Source organism: Elaeis guineensis, chromosome 7 (genome assembly GCF_000442705.2).
Source record: "Elaeis guineensis isolate ETL-2024a chromosome 7, EG11, whole genome shotgun sequence".
In the NCBI taxonomy this organism is placed as follows: domain Eukaryota; kingdom Viridiplantae; phylum Streptophyta; class Magnoliopsida; order Arecales; family Arecaceae; genus Elaeis; species Elaeis guineensis.
The window spans coordinates 2,916,186-2,939,925 of NC_025999.2; the positions used below are offsets into that span (position 1 = coordinate 2,916,186).

Here is a 23,740-nt window from a genome sequence, read left to right on the forward strand (position 1 = left end):
ATCATTTTCTTTGTTAGCATGATTTTATGTTAGATAATATTATTTTTCTTATATAAAGTCTATGCACTAGTATATATAACCTTTGAGATGTATCGAATGAGATTGAAATAGAGATAAAGCCTTCTTTTTCTCTTTCTCTCTCTTATTTTCTTATTCTTCTACAAATATTTTAACATGGTATCAGAGCCATTGATATCTTGTCCTACAGATCCGTTATTTCTAGTAAATTTGCAGATTTTTTATTTTTCGATAGATTAATATTCGAAGATCTCTTGTTTTCTGATAAATCCACAACTCCTCTCTATGATTTTTCTCTTTAGCTTCAGATCTTTGATTGTCTCTCCTTATCATCGCCCGGCGAATTTCTCTCCATCATTGGTCTTGACTACTTCTCTTTGAGCAACGATCTTTTCTTCTATGGTATTTTTATTTGCAAGGATTATCAGCCTTTGGCTGCCTTCTCTTTGAGCATCAGTCTTTTTTATGTGACATTTCTGTCTGGGAGAATCATCATCCTTCAGCTATTTTCTTTTTGAGCACTGACCTTCTTTTCATAGCATTTTTGTCTGTGAGGATCATTGACCTTCAGTTGCTTTTTCTTTGAGTGTCGGTTTTCTCTTCTATGGTATTGTTATCAGCAAGAATCATCGACCTTTAGTTGCATTCTCTTTGAGCATCGGCTTTACTATGACCACCACCTTCTATATCTTCTCACAGTCATGAAATCTAATTCAACCACACCAGCGACATATCAATTTATCATACTTGCTTTTGAGTATATTCGTGATCTAGTTTTCAAACTCCAGTTGGCACCTATAGTACCATCTTGAGTTTAAGGGGAAGTGTTAGCATGATTTTAGGTGATCACATGATTTTAGGAATCACATGACATCCTATAATATTTTTCTTTATCGATGTGATCCTGTAACATTTTCCTTTATTAACATTATTTTGTATCATTTTTCTTGGTTAGTATGATTCTGTATCAACTAATATTATTTTTCTTGTATAGAGTCTATGCACTTGTATATATAACCCTTGAGATGTACTAAATGAGATTGAAACAGAGATAATAAAGCCTTCTTTTTCTCTTTCTCTTTCTCTCTTATTTTCCTGCTCTTCCGCAAATATGTTAACATATCCTTAGACATGTTCCTTCTAATTACATAACTTGTTGGTTACACGTTTAAAGCTCACTTACATCATGAGTAATACTCGAAGGTTTGCTACACTTGCAGAGGAGTCTAGATAGGCTAGATGTTAAATGAGAAATTCAAGGTTTACTGCAGGAAATAACATTCATTTGTATGGCACAAAGTATATGCCAAAATAGAAATCTGAAATTTCTTAAAACACATTTATTATACATTAGTAGCATACTGTGTTCTACATATTTATGTTAGTGTGCAAAAGAAATTTTTTTGTTTCATTTTTTCTTTCTGATTATTCATATTTTGAAGGAAAAAGATATTATGCTTTCTATGAATAATCTAGTTTGATGTGCTCCATAAATGTATAGGCAGAAGTTTCAAAAATAAATGAAGAACTGTATCAGTTGCAAGATCAGGTATTTAATATATTTTCTCTGAAAGTTTGTTACCAAATCAATAAAATTATGCTGCTGTTGGAATATTATATTGTTGGAATTGTATTATAAAGTTAGGATACATGGAAAAGTCTAAGTGCCATTTTTGGAATATTATAAATCCTTTCTGTTTGTATTGGTAGTGTGGGATAGCCTTCCACTGAAGTTTTATCATATACCTGTAGTTGCAGAACATAGAAGATGATTTGTGGAATTCTGGAGAAGTTATAGTTGGCATTGTTGGTAAATTGAGCAACGTGGATCTTGTCTACCATGATCCAAATGACAATCAGCACAGAAAAAGTGAGAGAGGCTATGCTTCATGCATGGAATTCTTATGGAATGCATGGGCCCAAGATGAACTTCAGGTTTGTTATATATGATCTAATAGTCAAAGATCAAAAAAATTATTTGACCAAGATCATTTATTTTCTCTAGAATTATTTTGCCCCACAATGCTGCAGAATTTTGTATTTTTCTTGACCAGCCAATATCATTGAAAGTTGTCGATACTTTTGGTGGTCTTTTAGCTACCCTTGTCGATTCTCTTGATACACTTTATATAATGGGCCTGATTCCTGGAAGATCAATTCCAAAAAGCTAGAGAGTCAGTTGCAGCCTTTAGATGTCAGGATAATTTATTTAATATGCAATTTATTCCAGAATATTTTAGTCATGGTTCTCAAAATCGGACCGAACCGTCCGATTTAGGACGTACTAACCGAATCGACGCTGGACGGGGTCGGTTCGGCCCTGATTTTCGACACCTGACCCCCCCAAAAAAAAAGAGAATTGCCCGGTTCGGCCCTGAACCGGATGGTTTTGGTGTGAACCAGGCAATACGCAGCTTTACTGAGCCGAACCATCCGATTCAGCCTTCTTTCAATATAATTTGAGACAGAGATCTATTTCTCAGTCTCTCTCCATTTCTTACTTCCTAACACCGAAAAGCATAGGAAGACTCAAGGAATACGTATTTTGACTTCTTCTCTATTTCTCAGTCTCTCTCTCCGTTTCTTACTCTCTAACATCGAGAGGCGTAGGAAAACTCAAAGAATACGTGGATTAAAGTTTTTTAAGGTATGCTTTTCAAAATCATGCTCTCTTTTCTCTTTTTTAAAAAAAAATCGTGAAAAATAAAAAAATTAGGCAAAATCATGTCAGAATTTTTTTTTTGATTTGATTTTAATATATGTTATAGATCTATGGATGATCTACATAATGACACTAAAACTATTAATTTTCGTTAAGTATATAATTTTTAAATTAAAAATATATTTTTAAAATAAAAATTTTAAAAAATAAATTTTAAAAAATAACTGTAAAATCAGATTATTATTTAGAGATTTGCATGATATTTTTGACATAAATTTGGTGCCATTTATCAACGTTTTAATACATCTTACACATAGTGGCCTAGACCTAAATTTGGAAAAAAAAGTATTTCATGCATGTCCATCATTTAAGAAAATTATATGTAGTATCCATGGTAAGATTCTACATGGATCTAAATCCAATTATTTTTTCATAATTTTTAAAATTTTTAATATATTTTATTTTAAAAAAAATTAAAAAAATTTAAAAAATAAATAAATAATTTAAAAATATAAAAAAATTAGGTAAATAAAATTTATTATTTTTACGTAATTATTGAAGTGATGTGCTTATCAATTTTCAAGAATGAATCCATCAAAGAAGAAAAAGAATCTAAAACATGATATTGGTTGGGAGCATGGGGAGATGCTCTTAGGTCGGCATCATTGAAAATATAATTGGTGCAGCATAGAATTCAAAAAAGAAGTTACACGATTGAAGCAACATTTGGCTGGCGACTATCCAGATGTAGCTATATACCGTAAGTGTCCAAAAGAGATCCATCAGTTAATGAAGAAATACTTCACTGATTTTAAAGCAGCAAAAAAAAAAAATTGATGAAAAAGATAGAGGTAGATCATCGAGCAGTAGAGCCATCTTTATATCACTCTAGAGAATCGAAGGAAGGATCTATTTCAGATGATGAGCAAGCACAGATCGATGCTGCCATTCGGACGAGCTTGAATGATCAATAGCAGCTAGAAGAGGTAGCCAGGCACAGAACTCGATTTGGACCATCAGCTTATGAGGATGGGTCAGACTCAAAGAGCACTGCAGCAGAATCTGAGTCAAGGTTTAGAAGAACATCCTTAGTTAGAGAGCCCGTCAGTAGAGGCACTAGCTGTCTTACATACATGTTGTAAGTATTTGGCAGTAGAAAAAAGTCTTCTAGAGAGATTCCAATAGTAGCCACTATCCACGATTTAGATCCATACGTATTTCCTAATAGAGATTCCAAGCAACAGAAGATCAATGCTATATTGAAGAAAGATAAGAAGAAAGATATGTGGCGAGCTATTAGATCTTAGTTTCACTTCAGTCACATTCCAACGAATGCAGCAGACAATCCATATTATCGTTCTATCATTTTATCTATACAGGATGTCGATCCAGGTGTAGATCCTCCAGGATTAAGGGATATCCATAGTGAGCTTCTTGACCAAATAAGAAGGATCTTAAAAAATGGATTGCCTCATATCAGAGCAAGTGATCGGTATATGGGTTGATTGTGATATGTGATGGTTGAACTCATGATATCCTGTATCGGTCTGAATCGATCGGTACACTCTGTACCGTACGATGGAGAATCGGCATGGTTCAGATCAATTTTTCGGTATATAGTTCAAATCAGATCGTACCGATCAGTTCGGTACGGTACGGGCCCGAACCACGCAAAATCAGATGGTTCAGTTCGGTTTGATGCGGTACGGATTCGATTTAGTATGGTTCAGCATGATTTTCTTTTGTTTTAATGGTGGTGGGTGGAAATTTTTTTTTTTTTTTAAATATTAGTACGGTACAGTACCATACCGTACTGAACAAAAATCGGTACAGATCTCCATATCAGTTCCTAAAATCTTGATTAGACTGGTCCAACTAGACAAAGCATCATCAAGCATCATCAATTCTTGACATATTATGATGGAAGAATATTTTTTCATAAGTCTTTTGATGCTTCAACTGAGGTACATGATATCAGCTACATCCTCAAATTGATGGAGGAGGTGATTGATCAGGTAGGAGAGCAAATTATTGTGCAGATTATTATAAATAACGATTACAGTATAAGGCTGCAGGAAAAATATTGATGGGATAGCGATCGTATATTTTTTGGATCCCGTGTGCTGTACATTATATCGATCTGATGTTGTGGATATTAAAAGATTCGTAGGATGCAGAAGGTAGTGGAGTCAGCACAGAGCATCATTAAATTCATCTACAACCATATATGAGTCCTATCATGGATGCAGCAGTTTGCTAGGGGTGATATATTGGGATTAGATGTCACACGATTTGCTATTAATTATATAGCACTTGATAGTCTGATTGAAAAGAAAGTATATCTGCATAAGATGTTTATCAGTCCTAAGTGGCAACAGAGCAGATATATTCGGACAGGCACTGAGGGGAGCAATGTGGAGAGCTTAGTAATGAGACAGTCATTCTGACAGCGGATCGAGAAGATAATGGCGACTATCAAGTCTCTATATAAAGTGCTTCAGGCCGTGAATGGTGAGCAATAGCCCCAGATGGGCTTGTTATATTATATGATGAAGAGGACAAAGGAACAAATCAAGATGATAGATCAACAGCATGTCGATGAATACATCAGGATCATCAACCATCGATGGAGCTATCAAATAGGTAGGGAGTTACATTTAATAGGTAAGTAGCAAATCAAAAACTCTTTCAAAATTTATATAAATAAACTTAATCAATTATGAAAATCTATGTGCAACTTATTATCTGAATCTGAGGTTTCAGTACTCCATACCTGATATTGGCATGGATGAAGAGCTTTTATCCGCCTTACGAAATGTAATAGACATGATGGAGCCCAATCCAGACATCGCAGCTATGTATTTTGAATAAATAAGTTAAGTTTAATGATGTTTATTAACTTAGCTGTATCTTCAATAATTAAGATTTTATAATAAATAATTATTTTACAGATAAAAATATTTAAGAAGGGCACAGAATCATTTGAAAGTAATGTAGCGATCAGAAGCAAATAAAAAATGAATCCAGGTATATTAATAAATCTATTATCATATTGACATATTCAATCTTTTTTTTTTTATTTTCCTAAATTTAAATAATTTTGCAGCTGAATGGTTAATGCATTTTGGTGGATCCGCACGATATTTGAAAGATTTTCCCATCAAGATCCTCTCCTAGACGATTTCATCGAGTGGATGTGAGTACAACTGATCGACCTTTATCCTTATCCATAGCAAGCAGAGAAACCATCTAAAATAGAAATGCCTCAATGATCTTGCGTATGTGTACTATAATTTGAGACTGAGGCTCAAATATATTGAGAAAGAAGTTCAGCTGAAATACTCAGATCCGACTACTAGTGATTTTGTTGATGAAGATGAAGATCCGATGATCAGATGGGTTATGAGTCAGCAACAGCAGCTAAAGCTTGATGAGCCAGAATTGCCTTCACGATCTATCAGTTTTGTTGCTAGTGAGGCTGGGTGGATGCCTCTCAATGGGCAAGAAGCAATATTCCACATAGGCCTCCAGCCAATACGCCCAGCATCCACCCTCGCAGCCTAGGTAGCCAGAGCAAAACATGATGAGAGGACAGGCAACTGATAGGCACAGAGACAAAAGAAAAGAAAAGATAGTTGCAGCTCCAGTAGAGAGTGAGCATTCAGTTCACTCAGATTCAGACATCAGACAGAGCAGTAATGATAGTTCTTTAGCTATCCATGGATCCATTGATCATGGAGGGATCGGAGGATAGGAGATGCAGCTGATTGGTGATCTTCTATTCACTGATGAGTCTCAGTTTACGCACGTCACGTGGGATAAGGATCATGGTGTACTAGCTGATAAAGCCCGTGACGATACAATTTCATACAGACGACGGGCTCCGTGAGGTTGTTCGGGATATGATGCAGCTACAGATGATCTCGCATGTGGAGTAGAATCCATAGATGTATTGGTTCGTCCTCGTATTCTGGATCCTCTTATCCGTACCCACAGACAGCCTATGATCCTTACGGATATGGATATGGATATGGTGCATTGGAGACACCATCTTCTAATGGCTACTATTCTGTGCAATCCGAAGCATCTTATGGATCATAATTTGTTGTCGGTATATTTGCATGGGTCCCTTCACAATTAGACTATTAGCTCGACGATAGCTCTCAAAGTCAGAACCTCAGTGAGGGATCGAGAATGAGTTATGATTTAACGCATTTATCTTATGGAATGAGCACAGAGGATTATAATGCTATGTAGCTAGAAGGATGGACTGATGTTTCTTTTGATATGTAGATGATCCTGCTATTTATGGACATCGACGATCTATCAGATTCTGATAATCGGTACGTATTGAGTATTTTTAGATTTTTTTAATTGATTTAAGTATTTTAGAATCTAATAATATCTAGTCCATATATTGATCATTTAGGATGCTAAATAACATAATGTCATGTTTAGATTCGTATCACACGCGATTAAAAGTGTATCGGAGTGATACAAACATTAATGAACATCACTAAATATCATTTTGAACTTTAAAATTTTAATAATCCATAAAAACTTAATTGGACACCTCCCATCCAAAAAAAAGCAAAAAAGCAAAAAAAAAAATTACTGTGCCGGTTGGGCTGGCATGCCGCCGTACCATGTGTAGGTACCGTACCGAATCGGGTGGTGATCGAGACGATCACCGATACTGATTTTCAAAACCTTGATTTTAGTGATTCTTCAGTTTAATTACGTTTATGCACTTTTCCATAGTTTCTTCCTATTTTTGACATAAATTGATAAACTATATGAATGTGTTTTCTTATCTATTGCTAACATTCTGGTGAGTTGTGATTAACCGTGAACTTTGAGATGAAGGGTCATTGCTTGGTGCAGGAGTAAAAGGTGTGGGCTGATAAGCGTAACGGTGCAGGATTAAATCCTGGGGCAAATACTTTGTGCCAAGAAAAGCTAAAGATTAGGTCTGCCCCCCTTAAGATACTGTATTGCCAGGACCATAACTAGATAAAGACCTTTTCTTTCAAGTTAGGTTGGGATGCTTGTTAGAATATTTGGCTCCAAATGCTTCCTAGTAGAAGTCAATAAAGGGGCTCTTGAAATGAAAATAAACATGACTGGTAATGATTTAAGATATATAAAATCCTTAGAAACTAATATTTATTTTGTAGATCTCTTGTTCATTCATCTAGCCAATAAAATAAAAAGAATAGTTGTTGTATGGCTAGTAAGCAAAAAACATAGCATAAACCATCTAATTCGCAATTCTAAACCATTGATCTTGTCCTAAATATTTTTAAATGTATGACTATTAAATTTTAGCTAATTTGGATAGTTCTAAATTATAGATAAAATAAAAATATGATGATACTATTGAAGTTGTTGAATTTATTTTCATCATATTCAAGAGTAAAAGACCTTAAGAGTTTATGAATTTAGGTTTCTAACCATTTTATACATCAGAGATCATGACCAATGGTGCTGGTTTTCATTTCAGGAGGCCCTTCATCAATTTTCATTGGAAAGTAGAAGCATCCACCCTAACTCTCTCTCTCTCTCTCTATATATATATATATATGAATGTATGTATGTATGTATATATACATGTGCATACACACACACACATATATACATGTACAAAGTACATGTACAAAGTACATGTACATGTACATGTGTGTGTACATACATATCTATGTATGTGTATGTGCGTGTGTGTGTGTAGAGAGAGAGAGAGAGAGGGAGAAAAAGAGACTTGGCCACACTTAAATGGATCTCCACTCAAATTTGATCAAGTCTACATTGGGCAATACAAGTCCCATATTGATGATTCGAACCATTAGATGTGATTTACTACCTTTAAACTATTCACATACTCAAAATTATATGATTTAGATATGCCTAGCCTATGCATCAAGTGATAAAAAAAACATACATATAATTTAGTATCATTTAGACTGTCCATTTTTGGACCACATGATGCATAGGCTAGGCACCTCCAAATCATATAATGTTTGACATGTAAGTAATCTAGATATAGTAGATCACATCTAATGGCTCGGATCATCGATGTGGGGCCTCCAGTGTCCAATCCAGATATGGCCGGATTTGAGTGGAGATCCACTTTAGTGTAGCCCAATGTTGCTATACACACACAAATATGTATTAGGGATAGACTTTGCTCCTCCCGAGGGGAGAGGGTACTTCTCTCTAATCTAAAAATAATGGGATATTTAACTTGAAGACCGCACCATTGATTATTTCATGTATCATTAAAAATACCTAAAAGTCAAATATTATACATTTTGGGGGTCTCTAATCTATGCATCATCTAGACATAAAAATAGATGGTTATAATTATGCAAGTATGCTAGCATATATAATGAAGCACTTAAATTGAGAATTCATTTAATTGATCATATATAAAAATAAAAAAAAAAAAAAAAAAAAAAAAAAAAAAAAAAAAAAAAAAAAAAATGAGAATTCATTTAATTGATCATATATAAATTATATATATAATCTGAATTCTTAGATCATAGCAAAACATGATCTCATGTCATTTTAATTTCAGTTTTGTATCTATTTGATGTATGGGTTAGAGACTTTCAGAACATGTGATTTTTTATTTCTAATTATTTTTAGTAGTATAGATCATTACCAATGGCATGAATCTTTAATTTGGATGCCCTATTATTGATTTTGAGCTCGAGAGTAGATACCCTCTCTTCTTTCAAGAGGAACAAAATCCATCTCTCTGTCGCTCTCTCTCACTATTTTTATATATATAATGTATATATGCCACACATGCATGAATGTATCTATGTACATCTATATGTATACATGCATGCTTGCATGTATCAAATACATATTTATATATTACTTGCATAAACACATGTATTTATATTTTAATTGTAATAGATATTACTTTACAAGTTTTTTAAATTTATTTGCTGGATTCATTTAGTTATTTAATGTGTGTGAGATACTTAAATTGGTAATTAAATGTGATATATTGATATTTAAAACATAATAACATTTTGCTTAAAGTTTCATATAGTTGTGATAACTTTATATATTAAAAACATAGTGACTCTTTGGTCAAAGTATCCATACAATACTGATAATTTTATATTATACTTTGCTTAAAGTGCCCACAAAACCTGAAGGATACTTAAAAGTGTCCAATAGTTAAAACTAAGAGTCCCTTGCATGACATTAAAAGAAAGTGCCAAATGTCGGAAACTTCCTGTTGACATCAACTAGACACTTCATCATGGAGTGTCCAACGGTGTCTTGTTATGTTGTGCCATGTCCAAGTGTCCAGAAGTGTTGACACATGCTGACAGCTTAAAAATGAAGTGTCTAGGTAACATAAGACTCACTATAACAATGAGTAGATTAAAAGAAAAATGTCTTGGAGGTGATTTGAATCCATGACCTCCAAATCTGGTACCATGTTAATTCAGCTGATGCCAGAAGCTTATGCTATTATGCAATGGAAATGTATATCAAGCCTTAACACTTACAACCAAGCCTTAGAAATAACAGCTGTTTGATAACTAAATTTTTAAAATTTTTGATCAGGCATATACTAGTGAACATGCCATTATGTCATATTAGAGACAAAATGGAGTTATCCAGTTAGAGCCTTATAACATTAATGAGCATGTTAGCTGTTAAGTTTTGGAGGCCACATCAGATTTACTTTTGCCTATAGTCTTGCATTTTTAATTTTGTTGTCCCGCTTTTTAGTGGTAAGAGGCATAAGTTTTTTCTTTTTTTTTTTTAATAGAAAAAAAGAGGGAAATTCCCTTCAATGGCCAAGCAACATGGAAATTCTTGTGACCAAGAGAAATAAGCCATAATTGCAGTATATAGCACTATTGGAAAACTTCATAGTTTGCTAGTCTTGTCCATTAACATTGTGTTTATTTACAACATAAGTAGAATATGATCAGAATCTACAAATGATTACATTAAAACTTCTTGGTAAATATCCAAGTTTGCATCATTGCAATGACCACTGACATTGTATTTGTTTATTCATATTGCAACTTCTACCATTACTGCTCAGTACGCTTAACCAAATGATGATTCTGTTTAAATCCAAATGATGTCGATCATGAACATTCATAAAGGGAAAAATATTCATATGTTTTCTACAGTGTATATGATAGCATCCTAGCAGATTCCGGCACTGAGTTGCTTGAATTTATAGCTTTGTCACAGAGGACTGGAGATCCAAAACACCAGCAAAAGATATCTCTTATTATACTATTACATTAGTTTTGATGTTAGAGGTGCAGGTGCGTGGGATCTGGATACCCATGCATGTGCTAGGTTGCTGTAGACTGTTTGCAAAGTCATGAACTGGTACTTCTACTAGTCCATGTGCTGGGTTTCTATCATGACTTTAAGCATAGTCATGAACTGGAAATTCTACTAGTGCTTGGTGTTCAAACAGTACCATCTGTATTTTGGCTGGCAGTGATGCTCTAAATTCCTCCTTTTTGCCAAATTGATGTGGTGAAGACAACAGGTTCATTCAACTTAGGTAATTAGAAAACCATAAATTAATGCAATAATTGTGCTAGGTTGCTGTTGACTGTTAGCAAAGTCATGAACTGGTAATTCTACTAGTGTGCATGTGCTGGGTTGCCATCATGACTGTTAGCATCATCATGAACTGGGAATTCTACTAGTGCTTGGTATTCAAACAGTACCATCTGTATTTTGACTAGCAGTGATGCTACAAATTCCTCCTTTATGCTAAATTGATGTTGTGAAGACAAGAAATTCATTCAACTTAGGTAATTAGAAAACTATAAATTAATTCAAAACTTGTGATTTTTTCTTTATTTTTATCTTGTTTTCTTATTGAAAACATATTATCTTGTTGAGGAGGAGAATGTTATCGTGCAACTTCGGAAGACACCTCCCAGCAATGGTTAGCTTTCAATTTATTTAAGTCCTCTCACAGGAACAGCATCACGCTTGACAATTATGTTTGGTGCAATGGGCGATAGGTAGAACTATTCTTTTTTAAAATGTTGGCTCATTTGTTGACTGTCTAACTGTTGATCTTTGCGAAATTGGTACTGAGACAGAGTCAATACGTTGTAGTTTCTACAAATATTTATTCAAAGCTTGGATAGAAGGGAGCAAGCCTGAAACTGTGAGGCATTACAGCTTAGAAAATATAATATCTCTTAATGATAAAAAACTATTGATATTCTATATGTAATGACCCAGGACCTCTCCCAACATGGGCTAGCTGGAAGGTGATTAATCAAGGGTCCTTGGCCCTGCTTGAGTACCCAAGACCTCCCTAATGCACATCAAATGCAGGACTCTAAATTTACACCTATGCAGGTCCGACACTCCCCCTTGTTTAAGCACTGACATCCACACCAAGGATAAATTACCAGCACCACAACTGGATCATGGTCAATGCCACAGGGAATGGGCTGCAATTTCCCCTAGCCACATGGGCCGTGGGCTGAGTTGGCTTTGATACTATTTGTAATGACTCAGCACCTCATACAAAAAGAGCTAGCTAGAAAAGGTTGTTAATTAGGGTCTTTGGCCCAACTTAAGTACCCAAGGCCTCCCTAATGCACATGCAATGGTGAGACTAAGCACGCCCACACAGGTTCTCACACTTTGCAATGAGCGAAAGTGGTAAGCCTTATTTAATTATTGGATAATTATGTAATTAATTCTTGATTGCTTGGAGGCTCTCTAGAATAACATTCATCCTTTCAATTTGTATAGCCTTCCTGACTCGTGGTATGTTGCAAGAGAGAAATTGGGAAACATCCATGAGAGGCCTATTAAGTTTGATTCAGAAGACTATGCCATCTTCTTTCTCATATATCTGTGAGAAAAATGGTGTTTTCCTGTCCGACAAGGTGGCCTGCTCATTTGATCATTATAAAGATTCCTATCTGATGCACATATTTCGATATTTTGACATCTCATATTTCCTAATTTTCTCCAGAATTGTAGATGAATGAATTAGCATGCTTTGTTCCGGGAATGTTGCGTTGGGATCATCTAATCATGATTCAGAAAATGCTGAAAGATTTTTATCACTTGCAGAAGGGTACTTCTTGTAATTTTTAAGATCATTTCAATTTATATATATATATATATATATATATATATATATATATATATATATATATATATATATATATATATATTTTACTTAATGACATGAAACATGCTGTGGACTTCCTCCATGCTCAAGTCATTTCACATGGTTCCATATGGACAGTGCATACACAGGAGCACACCTGCTTGCTCAGCTTTCAAGCATGTTAGCACAAGTGAACACACATCAGCCATCAAGTTGGTCAAGTCCACCTAATACTGCTGCCATCTAGGCTATTAGATCACCAATGTGATAGGAAATGAGAGACTTTCATATATCTTTTTGCCAGTAATGGTGTCTTAGCTTTAAAAAAAGGGAAAAAGGAAGTATAACATATGATAAAATTAATTGATTACATCATATTAATGATGAAATATCATGCTAGACACCATAGTAATTTCATATCTGAACTTGTAACAGCTAATAGACCAATAGAAACTGTGACAGGATTTGAACTCCTGAAGGGTGTGCATAGGTGGTGGATGGTGAGCTTAAGAAGGGTGTACATATCCTCCGTTTGAGATATTCATGGTAGGTCAAAGGGTTTGTTAAGTTTATTGAAATTGGAATTATAATTACATTCAGGGTAGGTGATAATGCCTATTTGCAACATAATAATAGAATATTGATGTGTATTGGTGTGATTGTAGAAAGAACCTTCTTGCTTACATCCATGTGCAATATAGGAACTGTGTTCTGCAGCATAATCTAGTCTGTTTGTGATGTATGGTCAAAACAGATGATTTAAAATTAGGAGGTATCTTTAAGTCTTTATGGGATGCCAAAGTTAATAATTTGGGTTGACTTTTCAATGATGATAAAGCCCATTCAAACACTGCCTGGTATAATGCTGGTAGTATGTTTCTATGTGTTGTGGGTTGACAATGTTGTTTATCACCCAAGTTTAGAGAAATATTGTGTGTTCTCCTAATTAAAAAAATTGCTTTCATGAAAATTATCCATATTTGATTTTCTTAATGAAATGTGTTATGATAAATATGTCATTGGCATTGATTATAAAGTTGAGCTTGCAAGTTGAGTGTGGCCATTAGTCATACCTCATTGCAAAGAATGCAAATGCTGCTTGTTCCAAGAACTAATAGTCCATTAGTAGATGAAGACTCCAAAGGATATCTCATTTGGTAGGCCCCAGAAATTTCATTCAGATGGAATGACTCTAGGTTCAGCAATACAATTTAACCAATTTTAAATTTCCTTTCAGAAAATTAAGCACTCTTTCTGTAACAAAGCAAATATGGAAAGCAGCTATATTTCAACTAGTAAGCAAAACCTTTATTAAACTTGGGGCCATCTAAGTAACTATGGGTTAGCTTTTTATTTTTGCAGAACGGGGTGGGTTGGAAGTGGCTGCAGAGGTGGTGTGATTTAATCCTTTGGTGTTTACATTGTCCCCTTTTTTTTTGTGTGTGTGCACGCGCACGCGTGCACCATAGAATATGAAAGGATTTTAATTGAGTTTTTTAAGGTGCACGGGTTGTTTGTTGATGCCAACCTTAGAATAATAAGCTTAAGGAATTTGAATTTTCAGATACTGCAGGTTATGCTTTTGGTCATTCACCTTGTCAACAATTCCAGTCCAAGGAACACAAGTTGTTGGAGATGGGATGATAGCGGGGGTTTTTTGTGAAAATCCACTGGCTTCTTAATTGATGGAGGCCTCTGGCTTGAGGTTCAGATAAAAAGACAGTCCTTCATTTGATTGGTTGGGAATGCAAGACACCTAAAAGCAAGGAAGTGTTGCTGATTTATGATCAGATGCAAAAGCACTCACCTTCTTTCAGTGGAGGATGACTTAATAGTCAAATATGTAATGGTACTGACTATTTACTTCCAGAGGAAGCAACAAGTTTGAACCCATTGTCATTTAATCTGGCACTGCAAATCCTTTATTTGTCTAAACTATTGCAATTGATTAACTGACCTATGCTGCCTGCTTTGCTTTGTCATGTAAATATCTGAATTGCAGCACATGGGACATGTCTTCTCTTTCATCAACTATCTTTTGTGACCTTTTTGACTTTTTTTTCATTTTTTTTTGGATAATTGGCATATAACCCCCTACATTTTATATCAATTTGCAAATACCCCTCTATATAAAAAAATCGATCAATGTCAACCTTACATTTGATAAAATATTACAATGCGACCCACAGGCCTCCCAATTGGGGTCTGAGTCTCCCGCCGGTGATTACATGGCATTATTTTTGCCACGTTGGTACCTTTTAATTCTACTTCAACCGTGACCTGGATAATGAAGCCCACGGCATCCCCATCATCTCTCACTGTCCATCCTCATTCTTCTTTCTTTCTTTCCTCGCTCTTTCCTCCTGCGCCACCCCCTTTCGCAGGAGGTACAGTGCCCTTCCCTCCCTCCTTTCTTTCCTTACCCCTCTCCCTCTATCCCTCCCCCATTTCCGATGCCTTCTCTCCTCCTTTCCTCTCCCTCGGAGCTCGATGAGATCAAGAAGTTGAAGCACAAGAAGTCCAAAAAGTTGGAATCCATGGCCGCCAAGCTTGACCTGAACGGCTCCGTAGAAGAGGAGAATAAGAGCAAGTGGAAAAAGAAGCACAAAAACCTTGAATCTGAAAACGGAAAGATTGACAACAGCGACAGCGAAGGCTTGGAGAAGAAGATTAGCAAGAAGAAGAGAAAGGCTTCTGATAAGGAGAGGAGTGGCACCATCTCCGATGCAGTGGCGAGGGCAAACGGTTCTACTTTGAAGAAGCCGAAACTAAGAAAGAATGATGAGGACGAGGAGGTGATCGCAAGCGGAGAGGATGAGAGTGCTGCAAACCCGAATGCGGTGTCCAAATTCAGGATATCGAAGGTCCTAAGGCAGAAGTTGAAGTCCAAGGGAATTGAGTCGCTGTTCCCAATTGGGGTCGATGTAAAATGTAGGGGGTTATATGCTAATTATCCTTTTTTTTTTTAATGTCATGTTTTCTCGTACAGCTTGCTTGGAATCATTATAATTTCTATCAATGAACTCCTACAAAAATGGCTGCAGAGAATTATTTCTTTCATCAAGGCCAGGTATAACGGCTGTACTCATGTAAGAACTTATATGTGATTATGTCATGCTGCGTGCCTGAAGTTTCGTTAACTGCAGGATATGAATGTGGGCACGTCATGGAATATACCGAGGGCAGCGACTGTTGAATTGCTCATGTACCTCTAGCATTTGACTGGAAATAAAACATAACAAGAGTGGGGCTGGAACATATTCCAAGCATTTGAGAAGAACTCTTTTATAGATTCTGGTTATGTTGGACTGAAGGATTATGTATTCCTCAAACTGATGCTCTTTTATAACTCCTTGTACTTCCACCTGGTCTTGGCATCTGCTAATGTCATGACCTTAACTTGAACCGAGTGGGTTCAGTTTAGAATTTTAGCTGATCCAAACCAAGTGTCTTTATTACAAGCTTGAGTAAATCAAATTGGTTTCAGTTCTGTAACCCAGTGTTTAACAACTGTTTAGCTCTACACCGGTTGGGCCTACTATAGAGTTCCGGTCCGGACCAAGTGTGTGGTGGGGTCTAGGTCAACTCTTGATCTGGTCCTGATAGGATAACTGAATGCCTGTACCTCAAACACACTTAGCCAATTTCTTTTACTTAGCCTGTTCTCCCTTTCTAGACTTCTATTGATTTCATGACTTCCAGACGTATATTATTAGTAGCATTTCTGGTGCTAAAAGTTCTATTCATTCACAAAGTGCATGTAATGTGCTTCATCTCCTGTTGCTGACTTGTTTACTTAGCATTTGTGTGATTTCGAATGACTTCTAGATGCTTTTTCAATGGTCAAAGGAGTAGTTCTTTTCGATTTGCAAATTAGAGAAATGAAGTGCCTGCGCAATATTAGTACCATATGGCAGGAAAGATTTTTTGAGTGAGAAAACTTTGAAGTTCTCTGCAATTATGAAAGAACAATGAGAAAAATAAATAAAGAAATAAATTTATTACCACTGGTGATGCCTTTCAGAGAAATAACAAGGATTGCAGTGTCACGCTTATAGCAGCTTTTCCCATGAAGTTTTGTTCTTACCTGCAAAAAATGAGGCAGAGGGACAACTTCCCTGACTGCTAACGTCAGTGGTGTCACGCTCTTGCCTTTTAATTGTAAAAATTCAAAATGAGTTGCATTTTCTATGCTTCTAGTAATGTTCAGAAATTACAATGAGGTGCTATTTCATGGCAGAAAAGTATCTAGATGACCCTTGATCATTCTAATTGTCTGGTAATCTGATAATTATATACTGTTGGTTAAGCAAGACAATGATCGCTTAACTCATTTGTATTTCTTGTGATTCTGCTGATACGACTTGATGTTCATTTTCTGCAGGTTAGAACAGGTGCGAAGGATGACATGATGCCAAGCCTCTTCCTTGCTGAGACCCTCAAGTATCTCTATTAATTATTCTCACCACCATCATTCATCTTCTTTGAAATGAGCGGGTTTTCAACACAGGCTCATCCTCTAAGAATAATTCCTTGAAATGGTGTCAGATGGAAAACCAAAACTAAGGCCTCCCATTTGTTTCTTGGGAAGAAAGCAGGGCATATCTGCTTATGACCAAACCTTCAGAATTTTTGGCCGTGTTGTATAATATTCTCAACACCTCTTTGATAGTCCCCAGTCTAATAAAGACTTGTTAGTCACAATAGATTAATTCTAAACTATTGGACCAATTCTAAAGTAAGATTTTTTTTTTTTAATATACTGATGAACAATTTGCAAATCTGGAATAAAGTCAATTGTTTTCTTGTATGCTTAGGGGTTTCTCGTCGTTTTCAGACATATGAGACAGAAGATGCAACATAGAACTAAAAGCTGGCCTTTTTTAGAATGTTAAATACATTACAATTTTCACTTGCTGATCATGTGTCTGGAAATTACTTCTGTGAGCCTTTGAGGTACATACTTATAAATTATAACGACTTGTAATTTACGGGGACCTTTGCCTATATGTCATCCTCTACTAATATATTCCTCAGACGGCCTATATAATCCTTGCGGCATCTTGGATCAAATTGCTGGTCTGGTTGCATGTACTTGTGAAGTTTTAACTTTTTAGATGTTCTTAAAAGGTTTGGGAGGGCAATGCTGCAGCTGACTGATCTGCTGTCTGTGGAGTGGTTTCATGAAGGGATAAAGATATGGCATGCTGGTTGTCCGCCTGAAGGGCTTCAGCTTAATTGGAATGATGTAAATGGTTGATTCTATGGAAAAAAAAATAAAAAAAAAGAAAATAAAAAGAAAGAGATGCTATTGGCTGCGTCTGTACGAGGGGAAAGCAAGGCGGTTCTTGCACCTTTCTGTCAACCAGAAAACAAAGATACAACCATGACTGAAATGATATATACTTTAATTTTTTTTTCTTCTCATTTGAGTTCAACTTTTTTTATTGGGTCTGGGACTATAGCCACAAAAGGCTGGAAACTTTTGTAGACAATAGAAAGAATGTCATGTATCCATTTCGATCGACAATGCTTTATGTTCACTATTGCTAGTCTTTACATAGTGACTGCTGTGGAAGAATGTTTGGTGATTAAATCCAAATACTGGTGATGGTTTAACTGAAAGGAACAAGGGTTTCCCAAAAAAAAAAAAAAAAAAGAAAAGAAAAGATGAGTAAATAAACAAAGGGACAACAAGAAACTTTATAGTTTATAGCTTGCATGAAGGCTTGAGCTAATGTGAACCATACAATATAGTTCTTGGAATGGATCAGATATGCTTGTTAATTGAATCGGTAGCATAACTTTTATATAAGAGGGGATAACCATCCAAGTTATTATTTCTCGGGCCGACCATGGGTCAAACTGGTCAAATTGCATGCAGGTCTACTGTGGCTGGGGTCCCACACAAATTGCCGAGCTTTGACAAGGTTCAGAAACTATAGAATCTGAATGTATAGGGTTCACGAGAGAGAGAGAGAGAGAGATGACAAGGAAAGGGGACTGAAAAGAAACATATAGAAAAATCCCATGCTGAAAACATTCTCTATGCTTGGACCCAAAAAGTTGAGCAAAAAGAGAGGATCGGCCCCCACCTCGTTGCAAATAACAAATGGCAGTGAGAGCTTCCAAAGAGAACAAAAAAATTATACATTACTTTGATGACCATGCGACCAAACTGTGCAAAAGAAAACTAGTAATAAATTACAAAAAAAATTGACCGCCTTGGACCCATAGACGGGAAAGAGTAAGCAGCCCCTTGATTGGAGTGATGTGTTTTATACTGACAAAAAGAATCCATGTAAAAAGTGCTTCAAAAGGAGAGCCCAATGAGAGAGAGAGAGAGAGAGAGAGAGGGAGGGAGAGATGCATGCGCAAGCTTTCAAAGGGCATGGGCCCCCACTCAAGACCTTATATGGTGGAATTCTGGGGTCTTGGGCTCCATCCCTTTGGCATTTTGCTACATTCCTTAGTATCCTAAGCTGATTTGTCCCCCCATGTCATTTATCTATCAAACTGCAGTGTCTTCTCTGGCGTGCATGTTCCCATTAGAAGCACATCTCAATGTACAAACCCCAATCTCATGTCTCTCCATCACTCCCTCCCTCTATCTTTTTGTTCATGCTCTTGTCTTGTGCTGTGGCCCTGTCTTTGTGCTCCTCAAGGGAGCAGGGCTAGAAAACATTCCATCACATTCCCCTTGGGCTCCTCCCCCATTGTGCAGAGAGCCCAATTGAGAAGACTTAGATGTGTGATGGGTACCCTGCTCTTTTGGTCTACTTCATGTCCCTTCGTATCATGCAGCTAATTATTGAACCTGGAGTATGTCCCTTACTAGAGAGGAGGGCAAAAAAAAAATAAAAAAAGTCCAAATGTGAACTTGAGTTAGCTTGGTTGGCATGTGCTTTTGGGATCAGCCTTCATCATAGATGTTTTGTTAATCATCTTGGGCTTGGCCACTGTTATGGGCTTCGGCTTCGATACATATACACATCTATAGTGAAGAAAGCTTCAATGTGTGATTCGAAAGAATATTTTGGCATGATTATTGATCTTAGGCCCATCAAACTATGAACCATGGAAATCCATGAGGTATAACAAAAGATGGTAGAGTATTAGATCAACATGTTATCATGAGATTTCTCACTTTTTTTTTCTTTTTTTTTTTTTTTCATGTGAACATATTCAGATGGACAGAGTCTACCTACAAGGCCATACTGATTTGATGGGGGCCCATGGTTATTAGATCATCTTGTCAACAAGGACCCTAAGATGAGATGTTGATATTAGGTGGGCCAACTAATGTAGGCATATTGTGCTCCTGTTTACTTGGATCAGTCCCCTCTGCAGCCTTTAATCTCATTCCTAGTATCTACAATGCAGATGCAGACATAGACCAAGCAATCCACATGGGACTACCCTATCTGACTCTTGGCTGTCGCAAACTTATTGGGTTGGCCCAACTAGAATTAGCCTGCACCTTGTGTCATCGCTCTATTCTCAGCTGGACTCTCTTTTGTGGTTCCATGGGAAGGGCCTACCGACCTGCACTTCCATGCTTATATTATTATAGTTTGCTCTTGGATGTTTTGTGAGATAACTTGGAAGACACTACCACTACTATATATTACTGCTGCTATTGCTATTATTGTTGTTGATACGAGCTTGGGAGGAAAAATACATAAATAAAATTTGTGAAGGGGAATATGTTGTAATTCTCTTCTTTTTTTTTTTTTTTTCTTTTAGGTCCAGGTCTTGTGGGGCAGGGAGGCTCTTCAGTTCTTTTTCACAATAAATAGTAAGATATGGAATTGTTGTGTATATATCATCATCATCATCATTATTGGTGTGGAAAGAAATTTGTCTTGTAACAATGCTCGAGTCACATGTTGTGCTCTTTGTTGTAGCATGCAGTGCATCATTGGGTCTATTGGAAATGGAACCGCAGTAGATGAGAGACAGAGAGAGAGAGAGAGAGAGGGAGGGAGGCAAGAAAGTTTGTCTTCTTATGTTTTTTCTCCAAAAGGCAGCTGCCACATTTGCATGTATGCTTTTAGGGTTCTCGTTTCCAGAGGCATGCTTTTAGCCCATGCGTTATCGCTCTCACCTCACCCTCGCTTTATTCCCATGTACGAACCTCCCAAATTTTGCATGCCACGGGAGATGGCAAAATATGACCCGATAATTAATTTAGTTCGTATTTAATTTATCAAAAATAAATTTAAATTTAAATTAAATAAATTTTAATTATAAATAAATTATTTTATTTAATTATTTGTTATTTAAATTAAATTTAATTTTTATATATCTAACTTGTTTGATTAATTTAATCTTTATAAATTTTAGATTGATTATGAATTGGATCATTGGATAATAGGCTAACGGGCTCCTCCCATACGGATCGGTGGTGTGGAGCGCGCCCATTTTTTTCAATTCATCCATCCGTGCGGCTATGGGACCGCGTGACATCCCATGATCGATAACATGCCATGCTATCTTTTGATTTCGCGCCCAAGCGACCGAGCTCCAATTCCCCATCCCGCAACCTTATTAAGATTTTTTTTTTCTCTTCCCTCAGTCCTCCCTTTCCTTCTTCTTCATGCCGCCATTGTTCCGAAGACTTGCTGGAGGTGACCGAGATCTTGATGGGGTGGAAAGCTGGAGACGGCTGAGGGTGCGGTCAGACGAAGCTGAAGTTTGGAGGCGGTGAAGTGCGGTCAGGCCGAAAGTGCGGCGATGCAGACGAAGCAGAGAGCAGTCAGATCTAGAGTGTCAACGGAGGGACGGTCAAGCCGAAAGTATCAAAGGGAGGGTGGTTGGACCGAGAGCATGATAGTAATAATTCTTGGACCTTGAATCCTATCCTTCTCCATTTTTTACTTCTTTGTGTATGTGCATCTGTTGAAGTGACAGTGATGGCAAGCCCACTTTCATGCGATCTGGACATCCGTTAGTCTTCGTATTTGATGTTGGGAAAGGCCCATTTTTAATTCTTCTCCTGTGATTGTCTCCTGTTTAGAAAGGCAACGGCTGTAACCCTTGGTTGAGAAGAGCGCAGAAGAGGAGGGCAACGAAGGGATTTCTCTCTTCGATGGTTCCAAGGCGATTCTTAGCCTCCCTCTTTTCATCTTATCAAAGATCAGAGATAGAGGTGAGATCATGAGTCTGAGAGAAGGTTTTTATTTTTTTTAAACGAACCACAAAGCCACAAACAAATTTTTTCATCTGAATTATAAATTATAAATATAAACAGATTATATGGATAGGATCAAATATTAAATGAGTCAAATTCAGATTTGAATATCTCATCTATTTATTAAATAGATCATATTCAAATTTAATATTTTTTATCAGATCCATATTTGATCCGATCCATTTATGATCCGACCCATTTATGATCCGATCTAACCCGATTGCCATCCTTACTTGCTATTCTATCCCTGGAGAAGCTATCCCAAGTCCCAACGTGAGGTGGGCTTATAGGATCACTGCTTATTTTAGATGACTAGAGGCCAGTCTCATTGCTCTTCATTTGACAAACTTAATTTGACCATCCAGGCTCAACTTCAGGCTTATGATCTGGTGTTGGCACGTTTTTGAGCTGATGATGAAGCTTGTCCTTTCTAATTTCTCTTTTTTAAGTTAATGTTAACTATACGAGCTTCATCTTCTCTTTTGTAAAAGCAAGTCTTGGCACCATCCTAAGATTATTCTATTGTAACCAAAACATTAATTGTAGATTCCAAATATGAAAACAATCTCTCACCATGCAGAGGTATAATTGTGCATATTCTTTCCTAGATTCCATAACAGCAGGAGCTCGATGTCCTTTTACATCTGCTCAAAAAATTATATTTAGTTCAAAAAAAATGTCATTTTATAACATATATAGAAGTAGTCTAACACTTTGCTGGTATCTTTTACCAATTCGCCATCATGTAGAGAATTTATCTCGAAAAATAAAAAAAAGTTAATTGATGAACCATACCACAAATCATTGCAAGTCATGTGCCAATCTCCTTCTCCCATGTAGCGTAGGGATTTTCCACAGGAATACAAGTAGGGTTCTATGTAATTGCGATCTAATTAGCTAAACATATCTTTTCCACCTTTTTCCTTTTTTTTTTTTCTTATTCTAAATTTGTATTTTTCTTATTGATCCAGAGACCGATTGTTTGACCGGGATCCACCAGGCCGTCAGAGCCGTCAGAACCACCTTTTGGACTTGAAAGGAAACGGGAAAAGAATTTCCGACACGCCCGCGACCGATGCGCTGTGGAAGCGCAGAAAAACCGGTGGCGGTGGCGGGACTCATGTGAGCGTGAACTTGGAACGAAAAATCCAAACTAGTTGGGCCAAGGCTCTCTGCAGCTTTTTTTTCTTAATAAAATAAAAAATAAAAATTTATTTTTTTTGAAACTTTTGACGGCAGAAAATATATTTGATTCATTTCTTTTAGAAAAAACAACAAAGCCAGACAATGCGTTTGAGATGAAAAAAAAAAAAGAAAATGAAGCCGATAATATGGTCAAAGATAAGAAAGAGCTCGATGTCGGACAAAGAGATGGTTGAGAGAGATAAAGAGTAATAGAGCAAAAGAAAAGAAGATAGAAGTCAACAACATAGTTGAAAGCAGATGAGAGGTACTCAATATGAACGAAGTGACAATCAACCAAATCTAAACATTCAACGTACATGCAATTGGATAGGGACAATAAGATGAGGTTGAATAGATGAACAGAAGTTGAAAAAAGAGAGAGAGATAAAAGCTTATTCTTGAAAAAGTTGAAATAATTTTTTTTTATTTTTTTTGAAAAAAATAATCAAACATGTTTTCTATATTGGATTGCATATTTTTATGCTTTTCAAAAAAAATATTGTGCTAAACATGCCTGAGTTTCTAGATATTGAGATGA

General features: G+C 36.3%; 1 protein-coding gene across 5 annotated transcripts in view; it reads left to right on the forward strand.

The window, feature by feature from the left end:
* Nucleotides 1–17,562, forward strand: part of LOC105049330 (mannosyl-oligosaccharide 1,2-alpha-mannosidase MNS1) — a 48,470-nt gene extending 30,908 nt beyond the window's left edge. Inside the window, exons 2-5 of one of the 5 annotated variants that reach the window (XR_012142966.1) lie at nt 1,520–1,567; nt 1,771–1,953; nt 13,287–13,370; nt 14,389–14,782. Coding sequence is in view for 4 of the 5 variants with exons in the window: in XM_029265771.2 (XP_029121604.2) it covers nt 1,520–1,567; nt 1,771–1,953; nt 14,389–14,487 (330 nt within the window). In the remaining variant the exon portion in view is untranslated. Of the gene's footprint in view, nt 1–1,519; nt 1,568–1,770; nt 1,954–13,286; nt 13,371–14,388; nt 14,783–17,208 lie in introns of those variants that run through there. The other 4 variants (XM_073261320.1, XM_073261319.1, XM_029265771.2 and 1 more) reach the window with 4 other exon arrangements.
* The last annotated feature ends 6,178 nt before the right edge of the window (nt 17,563–23,740 follow it).